We start from the raw sequence: 26,984 nt of genomic DNA on the forward strand, positions 1-26,984 counted from the left end.
CAATTCCTCTGCTGCAAGCAGTCAGAGCCTCCCAAAGCATCAGCCTTTTCCTTACATCTTTACAAATCCTATCATAACAATACTTAGAAATAACCAATTAAAAAATACAGCCACAAACTCACGAAAAAAAAGTAAAATCAGAATTTTGTGAACGGTTGCTCTTTTGCTGCCTGCCCACCTGTAATTTCATATCTCAGTGTGTTGAGGGAGAATAAATAGAGAGAAACAAGCTCTTCTACTCAAGGTTAGAAAACAGCCAGAATCCATAGGCATAAATTTTTAGTAGTATTAAATTGGTAGCAAACCCTTTGTTTTATGGAGCAGTACTACAGCTAACACAACACAGCTTCGTGATAATCTTTGCTTCTTCAGCTGCAGACATTTTGCATGTAACAGCACTTCACCGTGATCTGCATGTGCATATGTTCACCAAGTCCTAGCAAAAGAGATGCTTACAATAAGACATATTTTTATTTTGCATAGTACCCACGACATTCCTATAAGTATTTTGCTAGTAACTGCAGCATTTGCATCAGCAGTAGACATAACTTCAAATATAGTTGTTAGCATTTTTAACAGCTTGCTGTGGATCAGCGAAGAGTAAGAATTAAGAGTATTTAAGCGATCTGAGGAAAGTTTTGGTTCTGCAGCTGACTGCCTAAGCAAAGCAGTTTGAATTATTAGAATACAAATTGTCACAGGAAATTTCTGAAGCTGTATAATACATGCTGTACCCTTGCTTCAGAAAGTAATCATAATTAATGTGTCTTTAACACTGGCAAATGGCATCCTATAAGCACATGAAATTTTAAGCAAGTATCAAACATGACCCTTAATGGGAATTTTATGAGCCACTCTCATTATGCCATTTGTTACATTTTAAGTTGCGCCCTTGAAAGTTAGCGCGGCTCCTCAGCACGGAGGCTGCTCCATCGGGCGGTTGGGCAGCCTGCAGTGCCTATCGTGGCATCAACCACACTCTAAATAAGCTGCAGATTTTTCTATTCTGCACAGCAGCAGACAAGAAACTTGCAATTTGCCCTTGTGTGGGAGAGAAAACAACAGAGATACTCTCTTACCAGGCAGGTACATTTTCAAAACGATCAACCATAGCTCTGAATGGAGGGAAAGCTTTAGGATAAAGCTATAAGACTGTTGTACTCTAATATCTTCATCCCCACTCAGTCTAATAAACTCAGATACTATGCCACAGAACAAATGAAATAACTGGTATCAAAAATATCCAGCACAAATCAAAGGAGGAGGGAAAAAAACAAAACAAAAAACCAACCACAAAATACAAACCAAAAGACTCCAAAACAAACAACAACAAAATATTTCCGAACTTCTTCTCAGGAGCAGCACATTTAGGAAACAAACCTTCTGCCAGAGCCATACCTCCAGAGCTGCCTCCTCTCAGCAGGACAAGACCTTTCCAGCACAGACACCCAAAGAAAAAAACCAAAGATGTGGTCACTGGTGGGGAGATAAAGGGTGTCCTCAGTGATTTCAGCTGTGACTGCAGACCAGGTGAGCAGCTTCACCTAACACAGGTGTGTGGGTTGCTGGCGGGTGGGAGCTTTACCTGGGGCAGTGTTATACTCCCACCCAAACCTGCCCTTAACCCTGGGCAAGAGGAAAAACCTTCTTATTAGACCAATGGGTTTCAGCATCAAACTCATCCTAGTGCCTGTGCCCAGGGGATGAGGTACCTGGAGGGAGCAGCTCTGGAAGTAAAACATTTTTCTGCTATTTTGTTATGTCAGTGTGTTCAAAAGCACTTGGGCTAACAGTACTGAAGTAAGGCACATTTCAAGCAAAAAACATGCATTAGCAGAAGCCAAGTGACAGATTCAGGCAGCTATTCTGAGCTACACACGCACACACACACACACACAAAACAAAAGAACAAAAAAAACAAAAAAAAAACCCCAAACCAACAAACCAAGTATTAGCCAGGCAAGCAGGGTCCTGCAGGGCAGTGGCCAGGAGTGATGCAGGGGGGAGATGACCAAGGCAAGGCAGAGCTGGGGAGCACCCGCTGCCCCCCCAGCCCCCAGCACTGCTCCCTCCTTCCCCTGCCTGGGGCAGGCTCGGTCTCCGCTGGGATTTGGGGTGCTCAGTGCACTGTGAGCGGAGCTGGCAGTGGCAGGGAGCCGCAGAGGCTCGGGGGTCTGCCTGAGGGCTACCTGGCGTCAGCTAGGGAGGCGTTTTCGGAGGCGCTTGAGTAGAAAGTCTCTTGGGGGTTTGGATGATGAGTAAGCTCAGCACAAACCGCTGGGGATGTGCATGAGAACACGACCCTGGGCGCAGGGGGGAGGGAGGAAGGCGCTGGGGGCTGCAAGGAGGGGTGGGAACTGTGTCCCCCATGGCTGCTCCAGCTGGAGGATCCCGGGAGGTACCACCACCCCAATGTGGTGCTGCAGGCTGGATGCCGCTGGGTGGCATGGAGATTTTCCCTTGTCCCCACAGCTGCTGCTGGGACACCTTGATCTGTTTCACTGTGTTCAGGTGGGAAGTAATTTTGTGAAGAACTTGTGCTTCTTTTCACCAGGACTCTAGAATTAAAGATATTGCTGCCTTTGCCTCTCTTCTCAGTGGAGCCTCCCTGCAAATGTGTTATTTTGGACACTTCAGCCTTCCTACCTGGTTCATTTAGCCTGAAACTGAGAGGCTTGTGGGTGAGACTGGAAAGGCTGACTTCAGCAGCAGAAGACTTGGGCTTTTTAGGCAGGTCCCTCTGAGTGTGCCGAGATGACAGAGACCCCAGACCACCTTGTCCCAAACTCCAGCTAAGCCCAGCCCATCCTCCCGCTAGTGAGGCTGAATGAAAAAAGCTTTTGTCTTCAGACAGATGAATCTCGACCCTCTTTGTGGCTTTGCCAACAAATGAAACCTCTGCTTTAAGAGATAGATGGCTGACGACAGCAGGAGCACATCCCTTCAGCAGGGAAATAGGACTGCATTCAATAGCACAATAAAACTCATTTGTGACGCTAAGTAGAAAAATGATACTGTTCATCTTCGCTTACACATATGGTAAACCAACCTGCGTGTTGGGAGCATAAAAACGAGTCAAAATACAGATTGATTCTGAAATCAGTTCTTTTTTTATCCTTTAAAACCATGGACAGGAATGTACAGCTCCACAAAAACGGAGGCCAAACATACTGAACCAAAAACATTTCCTGGGATGCTGCGTGACAGTTTTTCTAAGGTTATTTCCTTTCATCCACACTCAGTCTAGAAGCGGCTTCCATTTGCAGTTAAAATAATCATGGTACACATTGCACACTCCTTGAAACACAATCTTTGTCATAGGCACTATGATTATTTTTCTTCTGTTTTTATTTCTGTTTTTACTGGTGCAAAAATAAACACAGTTGAAAATAACACCTTCCCTTCCCCACCCCACCCCCCCTTCTTCAGTGTGTTTAGGCTATGTGGTTAAGTGGATATTCTCTCCAGTTATTTAGATGAATAAATCTTAAGTTGGAGCATTCATTTCTGTGTTCTAAAAAACGTTTGTGCATGTAGCTCTACACACATATATATATATAGTTCAGAAGCCCTAGGTCCAACTCAAGTGTTTATCAGTGATTTTATTGACAGCAGAACCAATTTTGTTGAAATCAAATAGTTGTCTTATTTCAGTGAATGGTTCAAGACTTTCAGCTGCTAAAAAGAAGGTTTCACAAGACTTGCCCTATGCACCGAGAATGCTCAGGCTTCATGTCCACATTAGGTGCTGTTTCGTGCATATCTACAGATTAAATTTAAGGTAAACCTAATTCTATGTGATATGGAGAAGATCTAGTGATGAATAAAGGAAAGGATGAAACCAGGTATAACTCTACAATAGAAGTTCATCTATTTAAATGAAGCCTGATTGATTCTACTTCGCTCAGAAAAAAAGTCTGAAATACTGGATTGGTGACCATCAAGACTAGTTCTGGGCACCGATAATTCCACTTTCATTTCTGAACATCTTAACATCCTTGTTGACTAAATAGTGAGGACTGAAAAACTATTCAACCAATAGATCAGGCACATGATTTGCAAAGGCAACTCTTCCCTTGCAGTTATTCCAACTATCCCAGCTGGATATTCACAGTGAACAAACCATGTTTCCATTACCTTCATTCCATTTTTTAAGTGCTTTTACTATGGGAATTGGCTCCACATCTCATCGGCAGCTGGTGAGTGATGAGTGCAGGTCACTGCCTGGTCTTCTCCCAGCTAATTAAGGAAGACGGGCAAAGTGCTGCCACCCAGATCTTACCCACCAGGATAGAAAGTTGCCCGTGAGCTATCGTACCTTCCTACAGCACAAGCATTTGCACAGTGATGTGTTCCCTTTTTTTCTCTGAAGCCATCTAGAGACAGCTTTAAATGAATGTAAATACAAAACTACTACTTATGTACTGGTGAAACTGAAATGAAAATCACAACTTTGTTGCCAGTCTATACGGGCTTACAGAGGGGCCTGGTGTTAAAGGACTGTCATTTCTAGGGCTTTTTCCAAATCACCCTTTTGTCTCAATCTTGGGATAATTTTTCATTTTTAGGTTCGGAGGCCTCCCCTGCTGTGAAGCCCAATTCCTCACCGGAGGAAGTGGCTGAGCCTGTGGGATGCTCCCTCAGAGCCCAGAGGGCTGCCTGCAAGGCTGAAGGAAGGCCTGGTTTGTCCTGCTTGCCAGAAAGCGGCGTGGGACTTGGTGTGACACCCACACCTCCAGCAACAGGGTGTCACTGCCACCTAAGCAATAGAAATGTCCATTAGTTAAATGAAACTGAGATGGAGGTTAAGGGGAATGGTAAATTCTGTCCTAGGCACGCTGAAAGTCCATCCTGAGATACTACAAACCATCGATGATTTAAACCAGGCTACCAGATTATATACATTACAGCCTGCAAATAAATGTGACCAAATCACAGAGTCATTTTAGCATTACTAGTCTGTGCAAATACTAGTGGAAGTGGCTAGAAAGGTTTTTGGTAATTAGCCCTTACTCATGCCCCAGTCCCCTCTGCAGAGAAGGCAGAGCACATCTCTTGTCTTGGCTTTGCTTCATGTTGTAAGTGATTTTTAGGTACATTGGCTCTTGCAAGAAAGAAGGATCATTATGGAAGAAAGATGGGCTAGATAATCACGCACACGGACAAAACCTGCTCAGAAAACCCCTCCCCTGCCAGGGTATCCATTCCTCCTCTGAGGTCTGAATTTTAAAGACTTTGTCTCCTCAGCTGCTTTGGAAAAAACCCTACCGTCGTTAGCCAAGATGAAAATGCAGGCAGGCTGAATTTGCCGTCACTGCTTCTCACACAGAGAATACATACATACAGAGAAGCAGCACAGAAAATTATATTCAAAAGAGAGCTTTCTGAAATAAAACTGATAATGTGAAAGATCAGCCTGGTAGCTGAGCCGTGCCTAGATCTGAACGCATATATTGCCGCAGAACAAGTATGGAGAGTTTTGCTTGTACGTAATTGTTCCCCGTGAGGGCGGTGAGGCGCTGGCCCAGGCTGCCCAGAGCATCTGGGGGTGCCCCATCCCTGGCAGTGCTCAAGGCCAGGCTGGACGGGGCTTTGGGCAACCTGGGCTGGTGGAGGGTGTCCCTGCCCGTGGCAGGGGGTTGGAGCTGGATGGTCTTTAAGGTCCCTTCCAACCTAAACCATTCTGTGATTCCAACATATACATGATTTTGGACTCTTAAGACTCAGCTTAAGTTAGAGGACCTTACACCACTGGAGTGTTACAAACTGGAGCTCAGTGAGCACAACCAGTTACTTTAGCAAAGATGGGTCAGTGCTGACAACTTTTAAGATGACTTTGGAAGCAGCTTCAGCTCTGCAATAATCAAGGAGAATACGCAATGAAGAACAAAAAAATGAGGTTAGTTGGAATTGTGCTGCTTCAGCGGTGTTCCAAAGATACCCTGATGGGCGGAGAGATTTCTGCTCAGATTGCTCCAGCTCAGGTGGTGGGAACTAACGGGTCAGGTCCAACCATGAGCCACAGCCTCAGAAACTGTAAAGCAGCACCACTGCTGGCAGTCCCCACAACCTGACAGCAACTGAGAGTCAGTTCCATAAATTTTTAGTTCATAATATTTCATTTCGATTTAATGAGAGAAGCCTTCACAGAAGTCAGTGCTGGCACCTGTACAGTCACCAGTGGGGGAGCTGAGACACCCTGGTGCTCAGGGTGGGCCGTTTTTAGGAAGGACCGTAGGCTGGCACCACAGAGGTGGAAACCTGGCTTTTATGCGGTCGGCTCAGCTGCTAAGCCAAAGTAAATATCTTCCTCTGGGGCCCCCATTCCCCCCACACTAACTGTGCGTTCAGTGAAACAGCTCCCACTTGTACAACACCAGAGTCTGACCTGGAAGTTTTGTGTAGTTCACTTTTTTCTTTGCAAACATGTTAGTTTTATTTACCTTTCCATGTCAAACCCAAAGTTGCCATTGATGTACACAGATCTCCAGCATTTTATGGGCAATTCAGTGCATAAAAGAATGAACTTCACACTTCTCAGAAAATGGTTACAATGATTTGGGTTGGAAGGGACCTTGAAAGCTCATTTAGCCCGATCCCCCTGCAGGAACATCTTCGACTAGATCAGGAGAGAAACATGAAACAGATCTCACCCATGCCCTATTGTTGTGATGTAAATCTAAATATTGGTAATTTAGGCTTGTAACATCTAATTTTATTTTATTTTTTTAATAACATAGTTCATCTAATACAAGCATTTCAAGAAAGATGTTTTAAAAAACTCACAGAAGAAATTTTACCTTTTCAACACTTTATAAAGGGTCCCAGAATTTGGAAAACACTAAGTTACAAAACAAACTAGTCCTGATGACCACAGTTTCACCGACATGAGAGAGATCTGAGGAAGAAATAAAAGTAAGGCAAGTTTTCCAGATGGCATGACCTGGCCCAACTCAAAATCCATCCCTCCTCACCCATGGAAAAAGCTGTGCCATAGCCAGGAGAAGCTCCCTACCCTATTTCCAGAAGTTGTTCATCTCACTGCACACTGACAGTGTGGTGGGGGCCAGGTTAATACTTCTACAAGCTGCTGTTTGGCCCATCAAGAACATTCAAATCTCTGCTATTTCTAGGACATTCAAGTTCAGCAGATGGGTTCAATCTTAGTATCAATTAGTAGATTTTTGAATTTAAAAAAAAAAAAAAAAAAGACATTGAGTATTCATACCTCTTTTCTTTCTGTGCGATACTCATTTTCTCCTGGAAGAGATCAGAGATAATCTAAAGCAAGTGAGCTTAACTTGAGTCAGAAAGCCATAGTGAAACCTATAGCATGTTTCCATCGTGCTTATGCTGAGGTAAGCAATACTGGCCTCCTTGAATAGGAGTGGGCTTTCCGTTATGAAAGAAACATCATCGTAACATCTTGTCAAGCAAGGGAAACTCTAAACCTGAATGCCTTAAAAAAAAAAGGTCTTAGACATATTACTGGCTTGACTTACAGAATAGCCTCAGTGAAATTTTTGTTTTCCTGATGAATCTCGATAACCTTCAGCTACTACTGTTTATTTCAGAAAAAGCAATGAACTATCTCCTTATTTTAGAATATTAATTATTCTTTGTATTCTTTTCTATTCTTCTATTCTTATTTGTCTCTTTAGTTTCCAAATATTTACATAACTGAGAGCTCTTGTTCCATACTCCTTCAAAGCAAGATGTACATTAAACTAATATTTGCCATATAACTCTCAGTTTTATGAACTTTGGCATCATTTATATTACATAACTAAACGCAATGCACGTTAGAGTTCTTAAACTTTGGAGATATTTTTGTATTAAGAGGCAGAAAGTCGTGCCTGAAGCTATGGCTCAGGACAGTTCAGGTGACTTCTGGTCTTTGGTACTCTGAAAGAAGTCCGAGGCTTCTGGTCTGAAATCTGACAGCATTTCCCAGTGCCGGGCAGGAGAACCCGGAGAGAGCCGCTGACTCTGAGATTGGAAACGTTGACACCAGCCAGTATGTAGCAACGTCAGGAGGATGCTTTACAGCCCAGGCCACGTAAATCCTTCTTCAAGGGAAACATTCCCTGTTAGGTCTACCCAAAGCAGATAAATGTAAGTGTATAGAAGTTCGAATGTTTTAGGCCTTAAATTTACTCTGTGGACATCATCAGTGTCCCAAAAGTTAGGCTGTAAATCATACTCTTTGTTCTGAGGGCAAGGTAAAATTGAATGTGAACAAAGATGCTGAAGCACCATAAATTCAGTGATTTCAGTAAAACCACAGTGGGAATAGGAAAGCACAGAAGTGGACCTTGCAATGCAAGAGCAAGGAATAAGGGCAAGAGTACATCAGTGCCCAGTCACTATAGTGAAGTGGTACAGACCATGGTCACTGGTAAGGAAACAAGAAATACCAATTTCATGTTGGTCTCCTCCTGATAGTGTTAGAGGATGTATTACTAAAAGCTACAGTACAAGTACAGGATTTCCATGCCCCTTACATACGTTATATCCTATACTTTATGTTCTTCAGTTGTCAATAAACACCTCTCCATTAGAACTAAAAAATATTGTAGATTCTCATATAAAAATAAACAAACAAATAAATAAATAGCAATATCTAAAAATTAGAGGTTATCTTGCTCTGTTTTTACTTTATTATTTATCTGGGAAAAGTCGCACAAGAGTAGCCTTGTGGGGTACTAGAAAACCACTCCTTGTTTACAGGACTGTTGATTATTAAATCTTTTCAAGAAAGTAAGGGCCAGTGCAGCCTGTCAGTGTCTTGTGATCGCTCTGTCTCTGCAGCAGACATTGAAAACTGTGCTGTAGTAATAAAGACTCAAAACATAATTATCTTTGTTTCAAGCAATAGTACAAGCATTATAAATTTGGGAATTTCTGCCCCTTTTCCTTTTCTTAAATACTACCAACTTGGTCATTAATAAGTTCATGTAGTTTAACCTTTTGGCAATTTCAACAGAAAACCATCTGTACTGGTTTTTACCATTAAGATAAAAGCATTTTTGCCCCTGCCAGCGTACACTGTGGATGTCTGTTTCCCCCTCCACTGTGGCTTTTTCCCCAGTTCTAGGCTTTCCTAGCTGTGCTGGCTTTCCACTACCACAATATATTCTGTGACTGGATTTCTTGCAAGAGACTACCGATTCCTACAACCCAATCCTCTAATCGCCATGTAATAAAAACGAAAAAACCCCAAGCAAACAAACAAACAAACAAAAGTCCCCAACCCACTTATTAATAAGTTTGCTGCTCTTGTAGCTATTTCATTTATATGTCATGTTTGAATTTTGCTATTTACAATACAAAAATCCTGTTTGGTAATGATGATTTAGAAGCACCAAGCCTAAAAACTGAAGATTGGGTGTTGCAGTTCTTTTCATGTGGGTAGACATCAAACCAAAGGGAGCACAGTCTTGCTATGAACCTACAGCAATAATGCAGCACACAAAAAGAACAACAGTTTGCATCGCCTTACATTTTCAGCAAGATAAAGTACTATACTATTCTATGAATAATTTTTTAATATAATTTAGATACAATCTTGTTCTCTTTGTGGAAATCTAACAGTCCAGCATCTGGACCACAAAAAGGGACAGAGATGGCTTTTAAGACTGTGTGTCAGACAATACAGATAATAGGATCATTGACCTGTTGGGCTACTGAAATAAAATTTAAAAAAGATAAATCACAAAAGCTGAAAAAACTGTACTACATATTTGCTTTTTCCTAATCTGCTTGAAGATGAGCATTTTAAAATCATGCCAAGATAATAAATCACTTTATATGCTCATTCTTCTCCCAAGTAAAAAAAAACAGTTCATAGGGAAATTCCATTTTATTGAAAGGCAAATTATATTAATGCCATTTTCAAAACCAGCTTTTGTTCCAGGTCTGCTCCTTCAAGCTTTAATTTTATTTGCTGAAGCTAGGACTCTGAAAAAGAAGTTCTTTGGTATTAATTTTCATAATTTCTCATAAGAGTAAGAAAAGTTCAAGTAATGTTCAACTTTAGACTAAATGAAGCTGGGGATGAACTGGGAAGAGGAATGCAGATTTTCTCCCTACTTACATGAGAAGCAGATAGGAGTTACCCAATTGAACATTTTGATTCAGGAGCGTATCTAACACATGCCTGGTCATAAGCACACGCCATTGTCTCATTGTTTTTTCAGAATTTAAACCTGAATCTGTAAGATTCTGATGAATACCATTGGAATCAGCCACATGGTGGCAAGCTCATTGCTGTTAGAGCCTGGTCAGTGAAACTCAGCCCTTGTAAAAGACAGACTTGACAAGCCAATCACAAGCAAAATGAAAGTAGCTCCATAAATGAATGTAGAATTCCTTATATCATGTGGTAGGCTACTCAGCTTTGTGACACTGGACATTGAGCAGATTTGGGACATGACCATCAATTAATATAAACTGTCGTTAATGCATTGACTACACCCGCTGAGAGCATGGCTAGGTGGCTAGATACCAAAAGCATGCTGAAGAGCTCTTTTTCCATGGATTCATTCGTTGATCTAAATGGGATCCTGCAAGAATTGGAACATTTCAGCTTTGGGTCATGGGTGTACTGAAGAGTTTTTCAGTGGTTAATGCTATGAAACTTGCCCATACTCACCTACATTTCCTATTTCAAATGCTGGGATCATTCTACTGGTTTTTTTAGGGTTATTTTGGGTTGCTTTGAGGAAATTTTATACAGAAGGACAAAAACAACCAAAGAGGAGGGTAAACACCTCTCTCACAATTCTGCTCCCCAGCATTATGCTGAAGAGACACAGGCTTTCTCTGCTCAGTTCAGAGAATCTTCAATTTCTTTAGGTAGTTGCTCTCCCCGTTCACTCGAGCGCAATGCTGCGTGTGTGGGTTTGCACACCAGACCACACTTGGAACTTCATAGCTCAGATACAACTGTTAATTATGTTACAGGTAAACGGCTGAGTTCAGAGCCTCTTTCAGGGGGATTACAGTCTGTTTCCAAGCCTGGGAACAGATGTAATTGTAGGAGTGAACCGCATTTCTCACTGACTCGCATCCCTTCCGATCCACCGAGTTCAATGGGATCTTAGGGGTCAGAAGCAAAGCAAAATTTGGCCTACCAGTTCAGCCGCTTCAGTACAACTCTCTTTTGTGTCCTCTATGTAATTAATTGCCAGACCTCAGAGAAAATGTTGTTCCATTCACTGTAAAATAGGAGGGTCCACAGAGGAAAATAGTTGCATTAGAGAAACACACAAACGACATTAAGGCTCCCTAGTTTGATGTTTTCAAACCTTTTTCTTTTCCTCTGCAAACAATGTCAGTTTCAATAGGATCTGAACAAATAATACACTAGTCTGTCATATGGTTAATATTAACGTCTCTCTATTCAAACATGCTGAAAACTGAATAGAACAGTTAACATATAACAGTCACACATCCTTTGCTGAGTACAAGATCGCATCTCTAACATGAACTGAAGATAGCCTCACTATTTCAGATCTCCATCTGTCATTCAGTCAAACATTTCATTCTCTTAAATACATTGCTTTTCCCCTCTTTCTGGGTCTTTCGGGGGTGCTGAGTGAACACATTCTATCCATAAAGGCATTGCTTATGATATGGTTCTTTCTTCAACAGAAATCTTGCCGTGTGTTTCCCATGTGCAATACGTTGCCAAAGGTGAATTTGCAGAGTTTGGTAGGATTTGGCTTTACATCTGAATTGAAAAGATTTAATTGTGAAAAGCCTGTTTGGGCAGGATTCTGCACTTTATTGCAGAGAGACCATCTCTTGATGAAATTAATGGCGAGCAATTAATTAATTGTGATCGCACTTCACATTATTGAATCAGAGCTTTATGTGGTAGCCGGTTTTCCTATTACAGATACGTTTGTAGGGCTTACGGGCAGAGGCAAGCTCACTCTGCTCATGTCCCGAGCTGGTGGGATGAAAACGGCGTTGACAGAAAAGTCACACGACTGTAGGGGTGTGAAGCTGAGCCCCACCTAACACACCTCCTCTTTCAGAAGGTTTCTTTGGGGTGGGCTTGGGGCAATAGCCACGGTGGTCAGCTCAGCTCAGGTAGGGTGAGGTTGTGCCCAGCCACAAGGTATTGCAGAAACACAGTGGGGTGAGACCACTCCTCACTGTGATCCCACCTTACTGCTACAACAAAAGCTCTGTGTATTTGAAGGGAGTCTGAACCAGGCACGCTCCATCCTGGGGCATCAAGCATAGTTTGTCCTCAAATATTAGTGAAAACACACAGCAAAGATTACAGCCATAGAAAGTTCCGAAAACAAGACAATTTCATCAACTTCATCTTCAAAAAAACCCCCAAAGCCAAAACCACAAAAGAAACTCAAAATAAGACTTGCTGAATGAAGACTGTGAATAGTAATTAATTTTACTGCCTTAACAAAAAAAAAAATAAAATGACATACACCTTAAGCGTTTCTTTTCCAAATTTACTTGACAGAGGTTAAAATATTGCTTTATTCTGACTCAACATACAACAGCACTGAGTGATTGATTGTGCTATTTTGGGAAGTCTTGAGACTTGTGAACTGGAAAGTCTGGGGCACATTAATAAATTTAACAATTAACTTGCTGCAAAGAAGTATTTTAATACATTCTGTATATACTGTATTTTTTTTTTTAATCAATCTTTGGACATTAACCAGGGGAGGCTATTTAGAAATTATTTATTATAGTTGATTTTCTTTTTCCCCATGAATAAGCAATTATTTTAAAACTAATAAAAACTGTGACGCTTGTGTCACTGAGCCCAATTCATTGCATTATTGGCATATTGTCTTAAAATTTATGGGGGGGAAGAGGGACTCAAAAGAAAGCAGATGTAAAAAATGTTTATAATGTGATTGGGATATAGCACACAGGAAATGACATTTCTTCTCTAAAGTCTTGATCCCCTGCAGGGAGTGATTTGGTGGAAACCATCTGCTCTTATATAGCCCCATTAGAATCATGTGCATGCTTGTGGGTCTGCCCATACTGAACCATCTGCAGGGTTGAAGCTTTAAAGTTCACAAGCCTAAGCCACGATTAATTAAAGTGACCAAAGAAACAAAAGTGGGAACAAATTAGGGCAGCATGGACACTTATCGGCTTGATTTTGATCATATCGGATCTCCCTGACTCTTCTCTGAATATTAACCCATAATAAAAAAATAAGTTAAAAAAAATACACACACACACACACACTCAGAAGTGCTTCTGAGAGCTTACAATTGTCTTCAAAGTATTAACAGTTTAGAAATGTTGAGGGGTGGGTAACGAATAACAGACTCTATGATCCCACTGGAAAAAAAAACCCAAACCAAACCCCAAATGCAAACCTGTTGTAATGCACACTTTTTGCATGATCTCGTGTTGTTTCTCACTCTCCACCAAGGCAGCTGTGACAGGCAAAGCTCAGAAGATGGAGCAGCCGCAGGCTCCTGACCACTGCATCTCTATGGACCCCAATCCCACTCCGCACGTGGCCAAACCCAAAGCTCCTAAATGTTTCCATGGACTTTCTTGGGCTGACACATTAACGTCAAGTTAAGAGTTAAGCATCTGGCTCAGTTTAGGGATTTATTGTCACTCCACAGTAGGCACCAGACCTCAGAAGTAGATGTCTGCGTGGCTGTTTCCATGGTGTGAACCTGGAACCAAGAGGAGAGGGGGAGAGGGGACCGGGTCTGTGCTGGGGTCATGGGACTTGCTCCCCAAGGTCTGAATCCTGGCCAGCAGCTCACTGCAGCGCTGCTCTGAAACTAGAAATGGATCTAAGAATGGTCCGGGTCTTTACTGAAAAGAAAGATGCATAGCCTAAGCCTTCGGACAGCTGAACGGGACTGTGGTAAAATGCTCTGTAACTGAAACTGTATGCGTAATCCTGCCTCGAAAGCACCTAATGCACGCTTCATCCCTCCTGGAACTTTTCCCTTAAAAAAATATTTTGTTAAAAAACACTATGATATGAGGGCGATTGACTATTTGGTTTCTTCTAAGTAGATGCTCTTAAATTAATGCATATAAATAATTTGTATTTAATTTCCTCCCTTCCTGTTTAGCAAAGCATCGAATGCACAGATCTCGTTTCCCCTCCCGCAACCCCCACACAAAGTCACTTGGTCAATACCGAGTCTCTTTGCGTTTCACTTTTTAAGACAAATTGTGCCTCTCGCTCTGACTTGGCCATGGGGCTCATGGGCAGAAAGGCCGTGTTCTCGCTCGCGCTGTTTTCTGCTTCTACGCTCGCCAGTTCATAGTCCTCCGACCGCCTCGCATCCGTCAGAATCCGGATCTGCTCCTGCACACTTTCTAGCAATATTTTCACTTCATGTTGTTCTGCTATAAGACAATTACTGACTGGGGAACTCACATTGACAAGTTCAGCTGAATAGGAGTTTTTGCACCATTTGATGCCTGTTACTTCAGAAACATTTTGCATTTGCATGCAGGCTTCGTCCAAGCCCACAGATGGGATGATGGGAACGGAGTTGGCCCTTGAAGATGAATAGCCGACCAAGTCCTTCTGATCCACGTTATTAAAATAAGGGGTTGTCTCTCTTGAAGGCAGTTGCATATTTATTGAAGTATTCTGAGGACTTTTTAAACCACTGGACGAATACCTGGAAAAAGTAAAAAAGAGGGTTTTGTTGTACATCAAGCGGTCAGATGCGAGAGGCAGCAGGATGGCTGTATGAGGTTCAGTGAACTGTGCTGAAAAGGTACATGTCATTCTTCCCTCACACTAGGAGTGCTTGGGTAATAGTGTGGCCCTGGGGAAAACAACAGACTCTGGAGACCTGGTTTTGATTCTCTCAGATCTGCAAGTAGCAAACCACTGCTTTCCTCTCAGTGTCATTTTGCCCACCAGCATATGAGAATAACGACAATTCCTTTTGAAAAGATTGCAGGAGCTATACTGTATTACTTTTTTTTTTTTTTTTTAATTGAATTTGAAATTCCATTCCAACATCCCTATATTTGAAATTCTTTTCCTACATTCCTAACTGGAAAAATGGACTGATGCTTTCTTCGATATCAGAACTCTCAATGTCAACTGGCTATTTTAGGAAAACTCTTAAAAAACATGCAGAAAAAAACCCCACAACTTTAACCAAAACATGGCTGCATAGTCTTTATTTACATGGAAATGATTGTCTGTGCTCCCCTTTGAACAAGCACAGCATCTAAGTGCAGTGTGCCTCTGAAAAATGTGTCTTTTATTCAACAGCCCTTAATCCTAATGTCAGCCTAATTTTTTTTTCTTAGATCTCATCTGGAAATAGAGCTGATATATTGGGCTTGAGCAAATGTCTGTGTTTTCCTGATATCATAATCCTGTGTTTAAAAAAAAAATAGAAAAATCCTTATCCTCCAATAATACATATCATAGCATGATTTTATTTATTGTGAGGCAACTATGGTGAATTTTCATCAACATTTCCATTTTGTTTCAAAGCCAAATTAATTATTTTGATCAGAAATACTTCAAAAGCAGAAATGGAAAGTATATTAAATATAAAATAAAGGAAACAATGTGAAAAAAAGGAAAAAAAAAAGATGTTTCCCATCTGAAAAGTGGTATTACTAGAAATACTGTGGTCTAAGAGTTACTATATCTGCTAGTCATGATTGCCAAGGACGACAGACATCCCTCAGTACTGGAACATGTGTTATTTATAATCAGCTTTGTGAACATAACACTATTTAATAAGGCAAGCTAATGGTGAATTCTAATATGTTTTATCCGTGGATGAGGAAAGCAACATTTAGACCTGGCGTGGAAGCAGGTGTTTTCAGCTCTGACTTGAAGGGCATTTTTCTGAAAGCTGCTTAAGCCTGCTGGACTTCACTAGGGATATTCTTCTACTCATATGTGCCTTGCTGCTTTTTGGCATTAGCAGAAAGAGAGCTAAGGAAAAGAAAGTGAATGGCATGAAACAGCCATAGTCCAATATTAGCACACAATACTAATTAACTGGAAAGGCTTCCTTTGGCCCCATCCTCCTGGCGAGCTGTCAGACAAGAGAGAGGAGGAGATATCTTTAGGCTTGTTTCCAGCAGAGCGCCGCTGAATTGTAATTAACTTGTCTACGGTGGCACTGTGTTTGTACAACTGCTTGACACATTAACCTGTACATGTGCACACACAGAGTTCTGCACAGCCCCTATACAAAAACTCTCCAGGCATCCCCAAAAGACCAGAAAACGCAGCTGGGAGCTCTGCGATGAGGAGGCGGTGTTGTGATCTTTGCTGCTATCTGATGGAAAGACACACCGCTTTGGGAAGTGGGACCCAGGGGAATAATAGAGCACGCGGCTGCTTTGGATACGTGCTAGAACTTCTTGTACATGCTATACCCCTGCACTTATGTTTTACATCTGACACAGCTGAGACTCAGCTTTTGGTTAATTCTATTTGCGCAATGCTTAGACACACTCGTAGCCATTTCTGGAGAGCCTTTTTAGAACAGTTTTCAAGAAGCAGTATGACTGAAATACTGAGCAGGGACATTATTCCCGAGGGAGGACAATTAAAAAAAAAAAATAAATGAAAACAAAACAGTGCAGACCTTTGGGTTGTGCCCATTCTTGTTTCCTTTGCTTATTATATAATTGTTCAAACGACTATAGCTGGAGAGATCGCATCAGTTGCATTATCCCCTTTTTTGGTAATTCGGGCCCTAAATATATTCTGGGCTGCACCCTGAAAACAAAGGGAGTGAATGTTTTTAATGAATTTCACATGCAATGGATGTATTATATGGGTGATATATAAGCAAAACCAAGAAAAGACTGAATTAAAATGGGTTTGGTGAGAAAACAGCAACATTTGCCAATTCCATAATATAGATTCAATTATCCTTAGTATTTTGAAAACTAATTGGCAGGAACAATAACATGTAACACAATGCCTGGCATATTTCAATAATAGTTTTTTAAAATACAGATAGACACACCAATTTTATGTCAGAATTACATGTTGCTGCCTTATGCTTACAGGGCTTTGAAAGGAGGACTGAGGTGGAATTAAAACCCATACACACTGCGTGCAATAGGCAAGGTATTAAACTGGTAGGGATATTACATCTAAACCATGTGCGACTCAGCTTTTGGTTAATTACAAACTGATCCATCCTTCTACTTCTGACACAAGACTACTGCTGTTTTCAATAGACTGAGATTTAGACCTATAATTGCAGAATCTTAATTACATTTTCCTATAATTAACTTTCCCAGAACTATAGTTCCTCCCAAAAAAGATATGGTTTTTGATCAGAAAAATTGTTTTGTCTGAATAAACACATTCACATGTGTGTATTTCAAAGCGCAGCTCGCTCTCCACCCTTTTCCTAAAACCAAGCAAAACAACAAACTAAAACATTTATAAATATGCAACAGTAATTATGTTATACAGTGTTTCAGAGTCGAAATTAAAGAATGAAACTGAAAGAAGCATAATAATTTTACTGCCCTGTCACGGTGAAAATTAACTCTATCCCAGCCAAAACCAACACACGCCCCCTTAAAATGGATATTAAAGAGCAACAGAAGGGATTGGAATTTAAAATACAAAATGGTTTGAATTCAGCGTAGCGCCCATAGCTTTGCTATACGCCCTACTGCTATAAGTGTCCAGCACACGAGCCTGAGAGCAAGGTCCATTAAGATGAATGGCAATCACTCCCATGGCACTGCTAGGTTCTGGTTCAGCCTCGTAAGCACGTGTACCCTAGAATACACACCCCATTTTCTACTTGTAGGTATGACACGTTGGGTCTTGTATAGATAGACACGTTTTTATCTGTATACGTACACATCCACAGGCTACAAGGCACTACTTTGAACACTTCATACCGTGTGACACAAAGAGCTGCCACTGAAAGCATGTGGTCAAACCACTGTCCACTGAACCACACATAAACTCACGACACCCCCAGGGACTTGAATCATTCTTTGAGATGTGGCCGCCATGGAGATGGTTTATTTTCTTTAAGCCCCTCATTGCAAGCAGGTTCTTCTACTCCTTCAAGTAGCACACTCGTTAAATAACTGATACTAGCTGTATTTGACTCAGACTCTGCAAATGTTGCAAAGAACGAGATCTGGTGCTTCTTGAAGGCAGCAAAAGCTTTCTTCTCAACGTGGGATGGGAAAAGGAGCACTTTTACAGGACTATACGAAAACAAATCAGGTAAATTAGCCTCTTTTCTACCAAATATAAACATACAAAATCTGACTAAACTTCAGAGCTGCTGATGGATGAATTTCAGAAGGCTTGCAGAATTAGGGAGATAAACCACTTTGATTTGTACAACCCTATAGGGAAAGATGGAGGTGAAAAGGGAGAAGAAATGAAGTAGTGTAACTTCTTCAGTGGACAAGGGAACTTTTAATTTGGGCTGGAAATCTAATGAGAATACCAACACTATGAAACTAGCAGATGTTTAGATATTAAAAGCCATCTGATTTTGGGGAAACCTCTTCCCAAGTAAGAAGAATTCCACATAACATGGAATTCGGGAATTAATTTTTATTTTTGTTCAGAGATAAGATGTGCACTTATATTTTGGTTGAAGGGACACTTTCATTGCTGCAACACAAAATAACTTGCAAAAAATTCAGCTACACTTTTAAAAGACTTTGTTTTCATAAAAACTATCATCCGTAAAACATTGTCATAAAAGAATATAAAAAAATTGCGTTTGTTTTCATGCCTAACGTTGACATTTAAAAAATTCATTCCCATGGGTACTAGTTGAAGACTTGGTATTGTATTTGTGGTTTACAGAGATTGCTGTGACTCCCTGTCACACCACCACCTGCTGATGCACACAGAAGACTCCTTCAGAAAAAGGTTCTGTTATTAGAGCTGATATTAGGAAGGTCTGATCCTACAGGCATCCCTAGCACCCAAAATACGGATGAAGTGCTTTAGCGTACTGAGGCCAGGAGTCGTCACACCCTGATCCGAATATCAACCTTCTGCAGAACTGTGATTTAAAATATAGACCAGTACAAGATGATATCTGTAATATTGCACACAGATTTCCTAGAGAAGAGTAAATACAGCTACCCCAAAGACAGCTTTGCTGTTTTCTACCTGACTTCTCAACCGAGGAAGGGGCTGCAGCAATCTCTGGGACCCGTGCTACAAGACGGTGCCACTGAAGAGGCACGGCTGTTAGCCTGTCGCTTTCAGGAAGGCATGCATTTGGAGTCACAGTGTTCCTAAGGAATTATACAGACCTTATGCTACAAATGGACAATAATACATTTACTGCAAGAAGTAATAAACAAGTTTTTTCTTAGAAGCAGCGAATAGTAATGACAAAAGAAGTATGAGACAAATTTGTACTTTTTAAAAGAAGTCACCTTTTGCGGCTTTGCTTCTTCCCTTCCTAGGTAAGCCCTGTTCTTGGTCTGCCTTGCCTCATTACTGTGGTCAACTTTGTTGTTTAGATTCAGCTAGAAAATATTTAGCCAGCCAAGTCCCCCTCTCCAGGCCGGGCAGTCGTGCTGCAGGTTGGGAAGCGTGGTGAGGGAGGGAGGCGTGGGGTGAAGCACGCCTGCCTGTGTGTCCACGCACGCAACGACACACATGCGTAACCACCCTTATTCTCCACCGGTGACTGTGCCTGTCATTTGCCAGCAGGGGACAGTGATAGTAACTCCTTTTTTTCCTGAGGAAAATTAAACACGTTGGTGACCTCAGTTCCATGCTTCGTAAAGCCAGTTCCGATGCAAAGATGTACAGCTACCTTCTGACAGCGTGACTGCTTGCTCTGCTGCACTTAGCTGTGACTTACATGTGCCCAAATGAAAGTGGTGTTGTTTTATTCCATTCCAGATATCACTTCTAGTTTTAGATATGTTTGTAGTGATTCTGGAAAGGCTTTGGAAATCCATAGGGATACGTAAATATTATGCAAAATACCTCAGCAATTGCAAGACTTCAAAGGCAGCTGTAGGTGCTCAGGAGCACTTCTGAAATTCAGACCTTACGTACAGCTGGAGCTCACACTCAATATTCTAATAAGCTGAATTAAACAAAGGAAAAATACTGGATCCTTTGTGCATTTTCAAAGACAAACACGCGTGAAGTGATTCGTCTTCAGTCTACAGCAAACACACTGCGCAACATACATTAATTTATTTAAAAAACTGTAAAAGTTGGACTTCTGAATTATTTTCTTTTATTTGCTGAGTACTGATGGAAGAAAAAAAATGCCATGCATAAGTTACTATAGCATCATTGACACCACTAGAAAAAGCATCAGTTAAAAAGGGTAACATTGGCAATCACTCACAGTTTGTTCTAATCACTCCTGCTACAGCCTTTGAAAGGCTTAAAATAAGCAGCCAGCTAAATAAAAACATATTACTTTCCAAGAGTGCTGAAAACATTCTTCTGCTTTCAGTACTATAAACCCTGGCTGTACAGTACACTACAACAAAGTTGGAAGGACTGTAATGGCAAAGCACATCAGCCACGTAGCAGTAGCTACTCATAAACTGGCTCACTTAGTTGCGTTGTTACTTACCCGTGACAAGGTACTGTGTCCTGGTCTGTGATCCTTGACTCTTCTAGCTGTTGATATGCTGGTCCTGTAATTCCATTGAACCTACCCCGAGGTAAGGGAGGAGTCCTCCGAAAGGCATTTCTATGTAGCATCCCACTTTTTTGTCCTGGGCTGCAGCATGAAGAGAGACTTCTAGGAACAACACCAAGAGTACAGTAAAAATTATCACAGCAAAAGTGTTAACTTCTGCAAAGTAAAGATTCAGGTTTAGTAGCACACGGATTACTTTTCATAAACTTTGCTGTGGCGGTCTATGACATCAATAGAAATTCTCTGTGGAAATATAATACTAAAATCCACAGTTAGCTGTTGTTTATGCCATATTTAATACATTGTCTTTCTTCTAGGAATGAAAATAATTGCATGGCATGTTAAACGTTTCCTTGTACTGGGTGAAGGATGCTTCTTTTTTTCCATGCTTCATACCATAATCCTGCTATATAGAGTTGACTCCTCAGATAGTAGAGGCAAACAGCACAGCTCCAGCGTACCTACAGCTCAGCTCACAATCATGTCTTAAATCGACAGCCCATTATATCATCTATCAGCCCGCTAGGTGCTGCTTCCTGATGCAACAACATTAAATCAGGAAAAAAATGTAAGTGAGGAATGTAAGTGAGGCTTAAGAACTGCAGCTTGAAGAAACCATCTGCGACATGTTTTCTCCACGTCAAACAAAATGTCTTTTCTATATTGTTTTATTCTTGTTTTATATACAGATTGCTTTCTGGTTTATATGCATGGATAAATACTGTGTTGTTTCTTTATGTAATATAACACAAAGTGGAATATGATAAAAACAAGTAATAGTTTTCTACTTATTTTAGAAAATGGCTTTTGTAAATATTTTTTGTAGTGTTTTGGAAGGAGAATGGATTTTTTCCATTACCTGCAGGAATTAAAAGGTATCTAGGATCCATAGTTTTGGTATATTAACCATAAATTCAGCTGCTGCTAATGCAAAAATAAAGGAACACAGAATTAAGGCAAGATATAACCTACTTCTGCTGTTACCAGATCACTGTATTGCACAGTGTGACTGGCTGTTCATTTTCCAGCTACTCCTATTTCTCTTGACACCTCCTGGCTCTCAGAAATGCAGACATATTACCTAATACTCTGTTACAACCTTAATGACAGTTTAATATAGGTTTTGTGGATGCTTTTTGAGAGTTATTATTTTTGGTTACGTGAATAATTTCAACTTCTGATACAATTCAGCTGTTGCATTGATAAATTTACTTCTTTTTTCCTATTACAACATGACTTAAAAGCAATCTGCATTTTACACCTAGTGGGAACTTTATTTATAGTTAGGGCCACATCTACTCCCAAAGCAATTCTTGCTTGGACCAAGTATCTTGGACAAATTCTCTTGGAGTGTACATTTCCATTAAAACCAACCTTTTCAACCACAAAGTCTAAACACAAGAAATAAATTCAACAGTCTCTATCCTACTGCTCCGCTTAGCAGTGTTCCATCACAGTCTTCACTTTGTTCTTTTCCACACTTTTACTTTCCTGGTGCTTTTTAATTGAAAAGATCAATAACCCATAGCAATAGCACTCCCTCAAGGATTTTTGATGCTTCCTTAAATAGATTTTTCTTTAGCTATTAAGGAGGTTGTGAAAAACCTTTTTTAAAAACCTGAAGTACTGGCCTTTCAGTTCTGAAGGCTGAGTTCATGTTGTGAGTTACAGTTCATATTCTGTAAAATAACCCTACCACGTCACAAAAAAAATTTGACAATTTCTGCTCGGGTGATTCTGAGGTTATTAAAGCAGGTGATTTTCAAAGATGCAGTTGAATGAATAATTTGTGACAGATAATGAACGTCAGGGGGTTTTATTGATCACAGTATATTCATCAATGTACTACAAAAGTCAACAAACTGATTAACTTAACAGACTTTAGACTGATAAAAATTCAAAACCAGAAAGGCACTGTTTAATTGTGGCTGGATCGATGCCCTTGTGCACCTCCCTTGTTGGATAAGAGCACGTGGTCTCCCATCTAATAATGTGTGCATGCAAATTCACAAAAGCTCTGCATTTGTAATAGACATAATTTCAACACATACAGGTATACTGGAGATAACTGGTATGAACTTCCATGAAGATGCATAGAAATGACCTGTTTGGACTTCCTCCAACCTGCACTGCAACTCTCATTGCTGCACCAAACACTAGGCACTACGGGCTGCTAACGGCACGCGGGCTGGTCACACTGAAGGCATCTGGCCCGTGCCAGCGTCGTCCTGCAATCACAGCAGCTCCAGCACCCTCAGAGCTTAAGCAATCGCTTTGTGGCTAGTGTGAGCTTCTTACGCTTTCAACATTTCTGACAGACAAAAGGGAGGGGAAAATGGACAGAAATAATCTGTGGTCAGGGATGAGACAAATTCACTCTGAAGAGCAGGGAAATATTTACAGGCAGTGCAGCTGCAAGATGCAGGACAACACTCATTTGTTGAAGCACCAAGGCCAAGATAGTAACCATTTTTGTTAAAACTTCTGTGAAAAAGTAACTCCAGCATAACAATGTTTTTCCTTTTTCACAAAACTGCTGTGAACATCAGCATACTCATCCTCCGAAAACGTTACTAGAGTCCCCCTCAGGCTTCTGTTCTATTGCTCACATGAAGTGTCCCTCTCTCTCTGAGACACACAATGCCTTTTGGTGGATTTCTTCTGGGAATTTATCCTCCTTTAGCCACTGTTATGGTTTCTTCTTCCCTGTACTCGAATCTAACTGGATAAAAGGAACCAGCTCACATAACTGAGCTGCTGAATAAAACTGACGCATAAGGAAAGCTGTAGCAGAAATGTCTTTAAAATCTAATGATCAATTACTCCAGAAAAACAAAAATCAGAATATGCTTAAACTGGTTAACAAATAATGCATAAACTAGGGAGAAACACAGTTCTGATGAATTAATGGTTTGAAAGAAGTAGTTCAACCATCTCAAAAGTTAATTAAGAATCTGGGATTCATTGTTGCAAATTGTTCTGTGTGAAAATTTTATTTAGGTTGAGCAAGCGAGTACAAACCAAGTCTGTTTCAGCAGGTGGGGTATTCTTTACTCAAGGCACGTACACAACTCCCAAGTGCAGTTAACTATGTTCATGAAGAGAGACTTGCAGCACATTTACTGGAACTCTGGGAATCCTCCTGCACTGCTTTTTAGTTAGTTACTAAACAAAATTGAGTATACATCACATTATCAACATATTCAGAAGTAACTTTGTCAACAGAACATGAAAAGCATTATCAAGAGGATGACAATTAAAGTGTTAAACCTTTAGATGGGATCCCAATCCTTCCCTTGTTTAATAAGCACAATTGAGCTACAGAAATAGTCTTGATGATCATGGTTGTGTGTGTATCTATTTTACTTCTTTCCTCCTCTTTCACGACCGTAATTCATGAAAAGAAAGATGCAAAGTTGAGGGAGGAAGGAAAGTTCTAAAATTGATTTTAAATACTCTGGCTCTGTACCTGCAAAAACTATACAGAGAGGTACATTATATTACATACTATACTATCTACTGATCATGAGATGCAAGCATTAGTGTTGAAATGATGGATTTAGTCTTTGCAAAACAGAAACAGCACCTAGATACCCACTGACAGAGCTAGGTGCCAGGTAGAGAGTGTGTTCTGATATTCCCTGGGAGTCACATTTTTAGGCTAAGTTAGACAATCCACTGTTAACATTTGTACAGATCAACTATTCAGACTTTCAACCAATTTGCAATTTTAATAAAAAGGATCTGTTATACCTGAGAACATAAGTATCTCTCAATAAATACTATACAATAACGTTGTATCATGAAGCCCTTTTGTCAGACTGTTTAGAAGAATGACACACCATAAGCACGACCTATATCATAGACACCTCCCCAAAGGCAGAAAGTTAACGTTTGAGACTTCAACAAAGCTGTATGTGATTAAATTATCACAGAGATTATAAGGAGATTATTATGTCAAAAAAAGCTGTGGCACGTGAGAACTGAACATAATAGTTTTTACCCCTTTTTTCTCTGTAGCGTCCTGTATCCCAAGCATTTAAACATCACTCTTTCCCTTGTCTCGGCAAAGTAATCGTGTACTGTCTCGGTGTATGATTACTGTCTAGGAAAACAACTCATCTACAATGGGACGATGACTTCTGTTTCCTAGCTTGTGTTTATGAACCATTACAGCTGGTCTGGTTCGCAGCCCAGGTGATGGAGTGGGACTGCAGCCTGTTGTTTGGAAAAACCTCTTCTCCCTTTGCATGTGTAGAAGCAGCTTTCCAGCAGCCAGCCTATATCTAGTAATCTACTCTGGATTTCTGAAATGGGAGTATTGTTGCTTCCTTTATGTATTCTTGTATTCGGCAAAAGCACGTGCTGGAGCTGACTGAGGGCTTTGCAACTCTACATAAATCCTTCAACACTACGTATATCATCTGATCACCACCCTGGTTCCACCAGAAGATACATACAATAGGTAAAGGGAACGGAGCGTGTGAAGGTACCTCAGTGGCACAGAGTTTAATTATCTGCCATAACTTCATCATTATACTCACCTCCATCCTAAAGCTATAATGATATCCAGGCTACTACTCCAGACCAGAAAGTTGTTCTATATTGAATGCATTGAGGATTCTTTTCAACTTGAATTGATTTATGATGAGTGTGCACCTATTTGTCACATATGTCACCATAGTCCTTCATTTACTTCTCGTTATGCTTTCTCTGATGTATTTATAAGCAGCAGTCATATACTCTTTTCAGTGTTCTGAAGACTGAAATGAGACGGACTAATGCTTTCTGTGGAACACAGGTCATTCATTCCTCACACTAGCTCGTGAATGCAATTTGAGTTCGTAGTAATCAGGAGGTCACTTTAACCAGGTGAGATGATAGTGGTGGTATTCTCATGGTATGTTCAAACGAAGTGCCAACAGTGTCTGAAGTGCTTTCAATGTTACTGACTTTCTGATGGATGTCTTGATTAATAATTCCTCTCATCCCATATAACTTTTCCACAGATGCATCACTTTGTGACTTGCTTATCCTTTGACCAAGTAACATATACTGAAACTTTTCTCTCTCATTTTTTTTCTTAAATTTTATTAGTTCCCAAATGCCTGACCTTGTATTTAGTACAGCTGAACTTCAATCCACCTCTATTATGCCACTCTTTAAAGTGATTAAATTAATTCTTTATATATAGATCCTTATCTGTACTGTCTTTTAACACTTTTCAGTATGTTCCAACTTCTTTGCACCAAAGCCATGCGCAAAAGCATTAAACAAAATTTGTCCCCAATATTGACTAATTTGAGAGCTTCATTAGTGCTCCACTGGTGAATGTTTTCATCCCAGTGCTTACCCTCTCAGCATAACTCCTTACTATCTCCCTTTTAACCATCTCTGTGTATCTGCATCATAGTTTTCCTGCTTACTTTCTTCTATTATAGGCATTATACACACGTGACAACAAATGTGGACTGAGGCTGTGTAAAGATCTAGCTCACCTACATCAAATGCAAAAAAAAAAAAAAAAAAAAAAAAGTCATCAGTTAATGTTGCAAGAGCTGCTCTGGTAAACCTCATGATAATTTTTAGCCTTTTTTTATCTACCCAAAGAATCTGTCCTAAAGACTTGACTAGTCTAATTCAACATAATACATAATAGGTTTTCAGTTCCTTCAATACGTTTTCCTCTTCCTAAATATTAGACAGTTGCTATTCCATCGTCACACAGCACAGCTCCCATTCTGATAGATTTTGCTACCAGACTTGAATTTTCAAGAGCCATTTCTCCTTCCAGACTTCTTTGATTAAGATTAATCAGACCATCTTGACTTGAGGGCTTTGATTTCTGGATTTTACTTCCACCTTGACTGCAGTAACATCTTTTTTTCATACATTTGATTCTATTTCCATTCTACCTTCATCCTCAAACAAGCAGCCCAACTGAAAAATGAAATATATTCATTCAGGATTGCCCTAACTGCTTCATCTGTTATCTCTATCCCACCATCAGGTATGCTTCTTCCTGCATAGCAGCTCTTTTCTTTATCCAGCAAGAACAATTGATTGCTTTCAACATTACCAGTAATTCTTAACTCTCAATGATTCCTGGAAATGTTCACTTCAAGCACGACTTCTTGCCCTCTGTGATATAGTTTGTTTCTTTCCCTACATCCCATTCCTTTTAGGCATTCTCTTCAGTACATTTCTCCAGAAATCTATGTCCTTTCCTGGCGAAAATAGCAGATTGCTCATACTTTCACCCTTTCTGGCTTCCTCTGCCCTTACATTCTTAGTTGCTTTAGTTTATCAATACTTGTTCTTTGAAATTTAATA

At 40.5% G+C, this 26,984-nt stretch overlaps 1 protein-coding gene across 2 annotated transcripts in view; it reads right to left on the bottom strand.

The window, feature by feature from the left end:
- Nucleotides 1–10,697: 10,697 nt before the first annotated feature.
- The window catches only part of NRG3 (neuregulin 3), a 421,294-nt gene continuing 405,007 nt past the window's right edge, over nucleotides 10,698–26,984 (bottom strand). For both annotated transcript variants that reach the window (XM_040607376.1, XM_040607375.1), the window contains exons 8-9: nucleotides 20,583–20,753; nucleotides 10,698–14,660 (exon numbers count right to left, since the gene is read on the bottom strand). In XM_040607376.1, the coding sequence (XP_040463310.1) occupies nucleotides 14,153–14,660; nucleotides 20,583–20,753 (679 nt within the window). In that variant the 3' untranslated portion in view covers nucleotides 10,698–14,152. The remainder of the gene's footprint in view (nucleotides 14,661–20,582; nucleotides 20,754–26,984) is intronic.

Source organism: Falco naumanni, chromosome 9 (genome assembly GCF_017639655.2).
Source record: "Falco naumanni isolate bFalNau1 chromosome 9, bFalNau1.pat, whole genome shotgun sequence".
NCBI lineage: Eukaryota > Metazoa > Chordata > Aves > Falconiformes > Falconidae > Falco > Falco naumanni.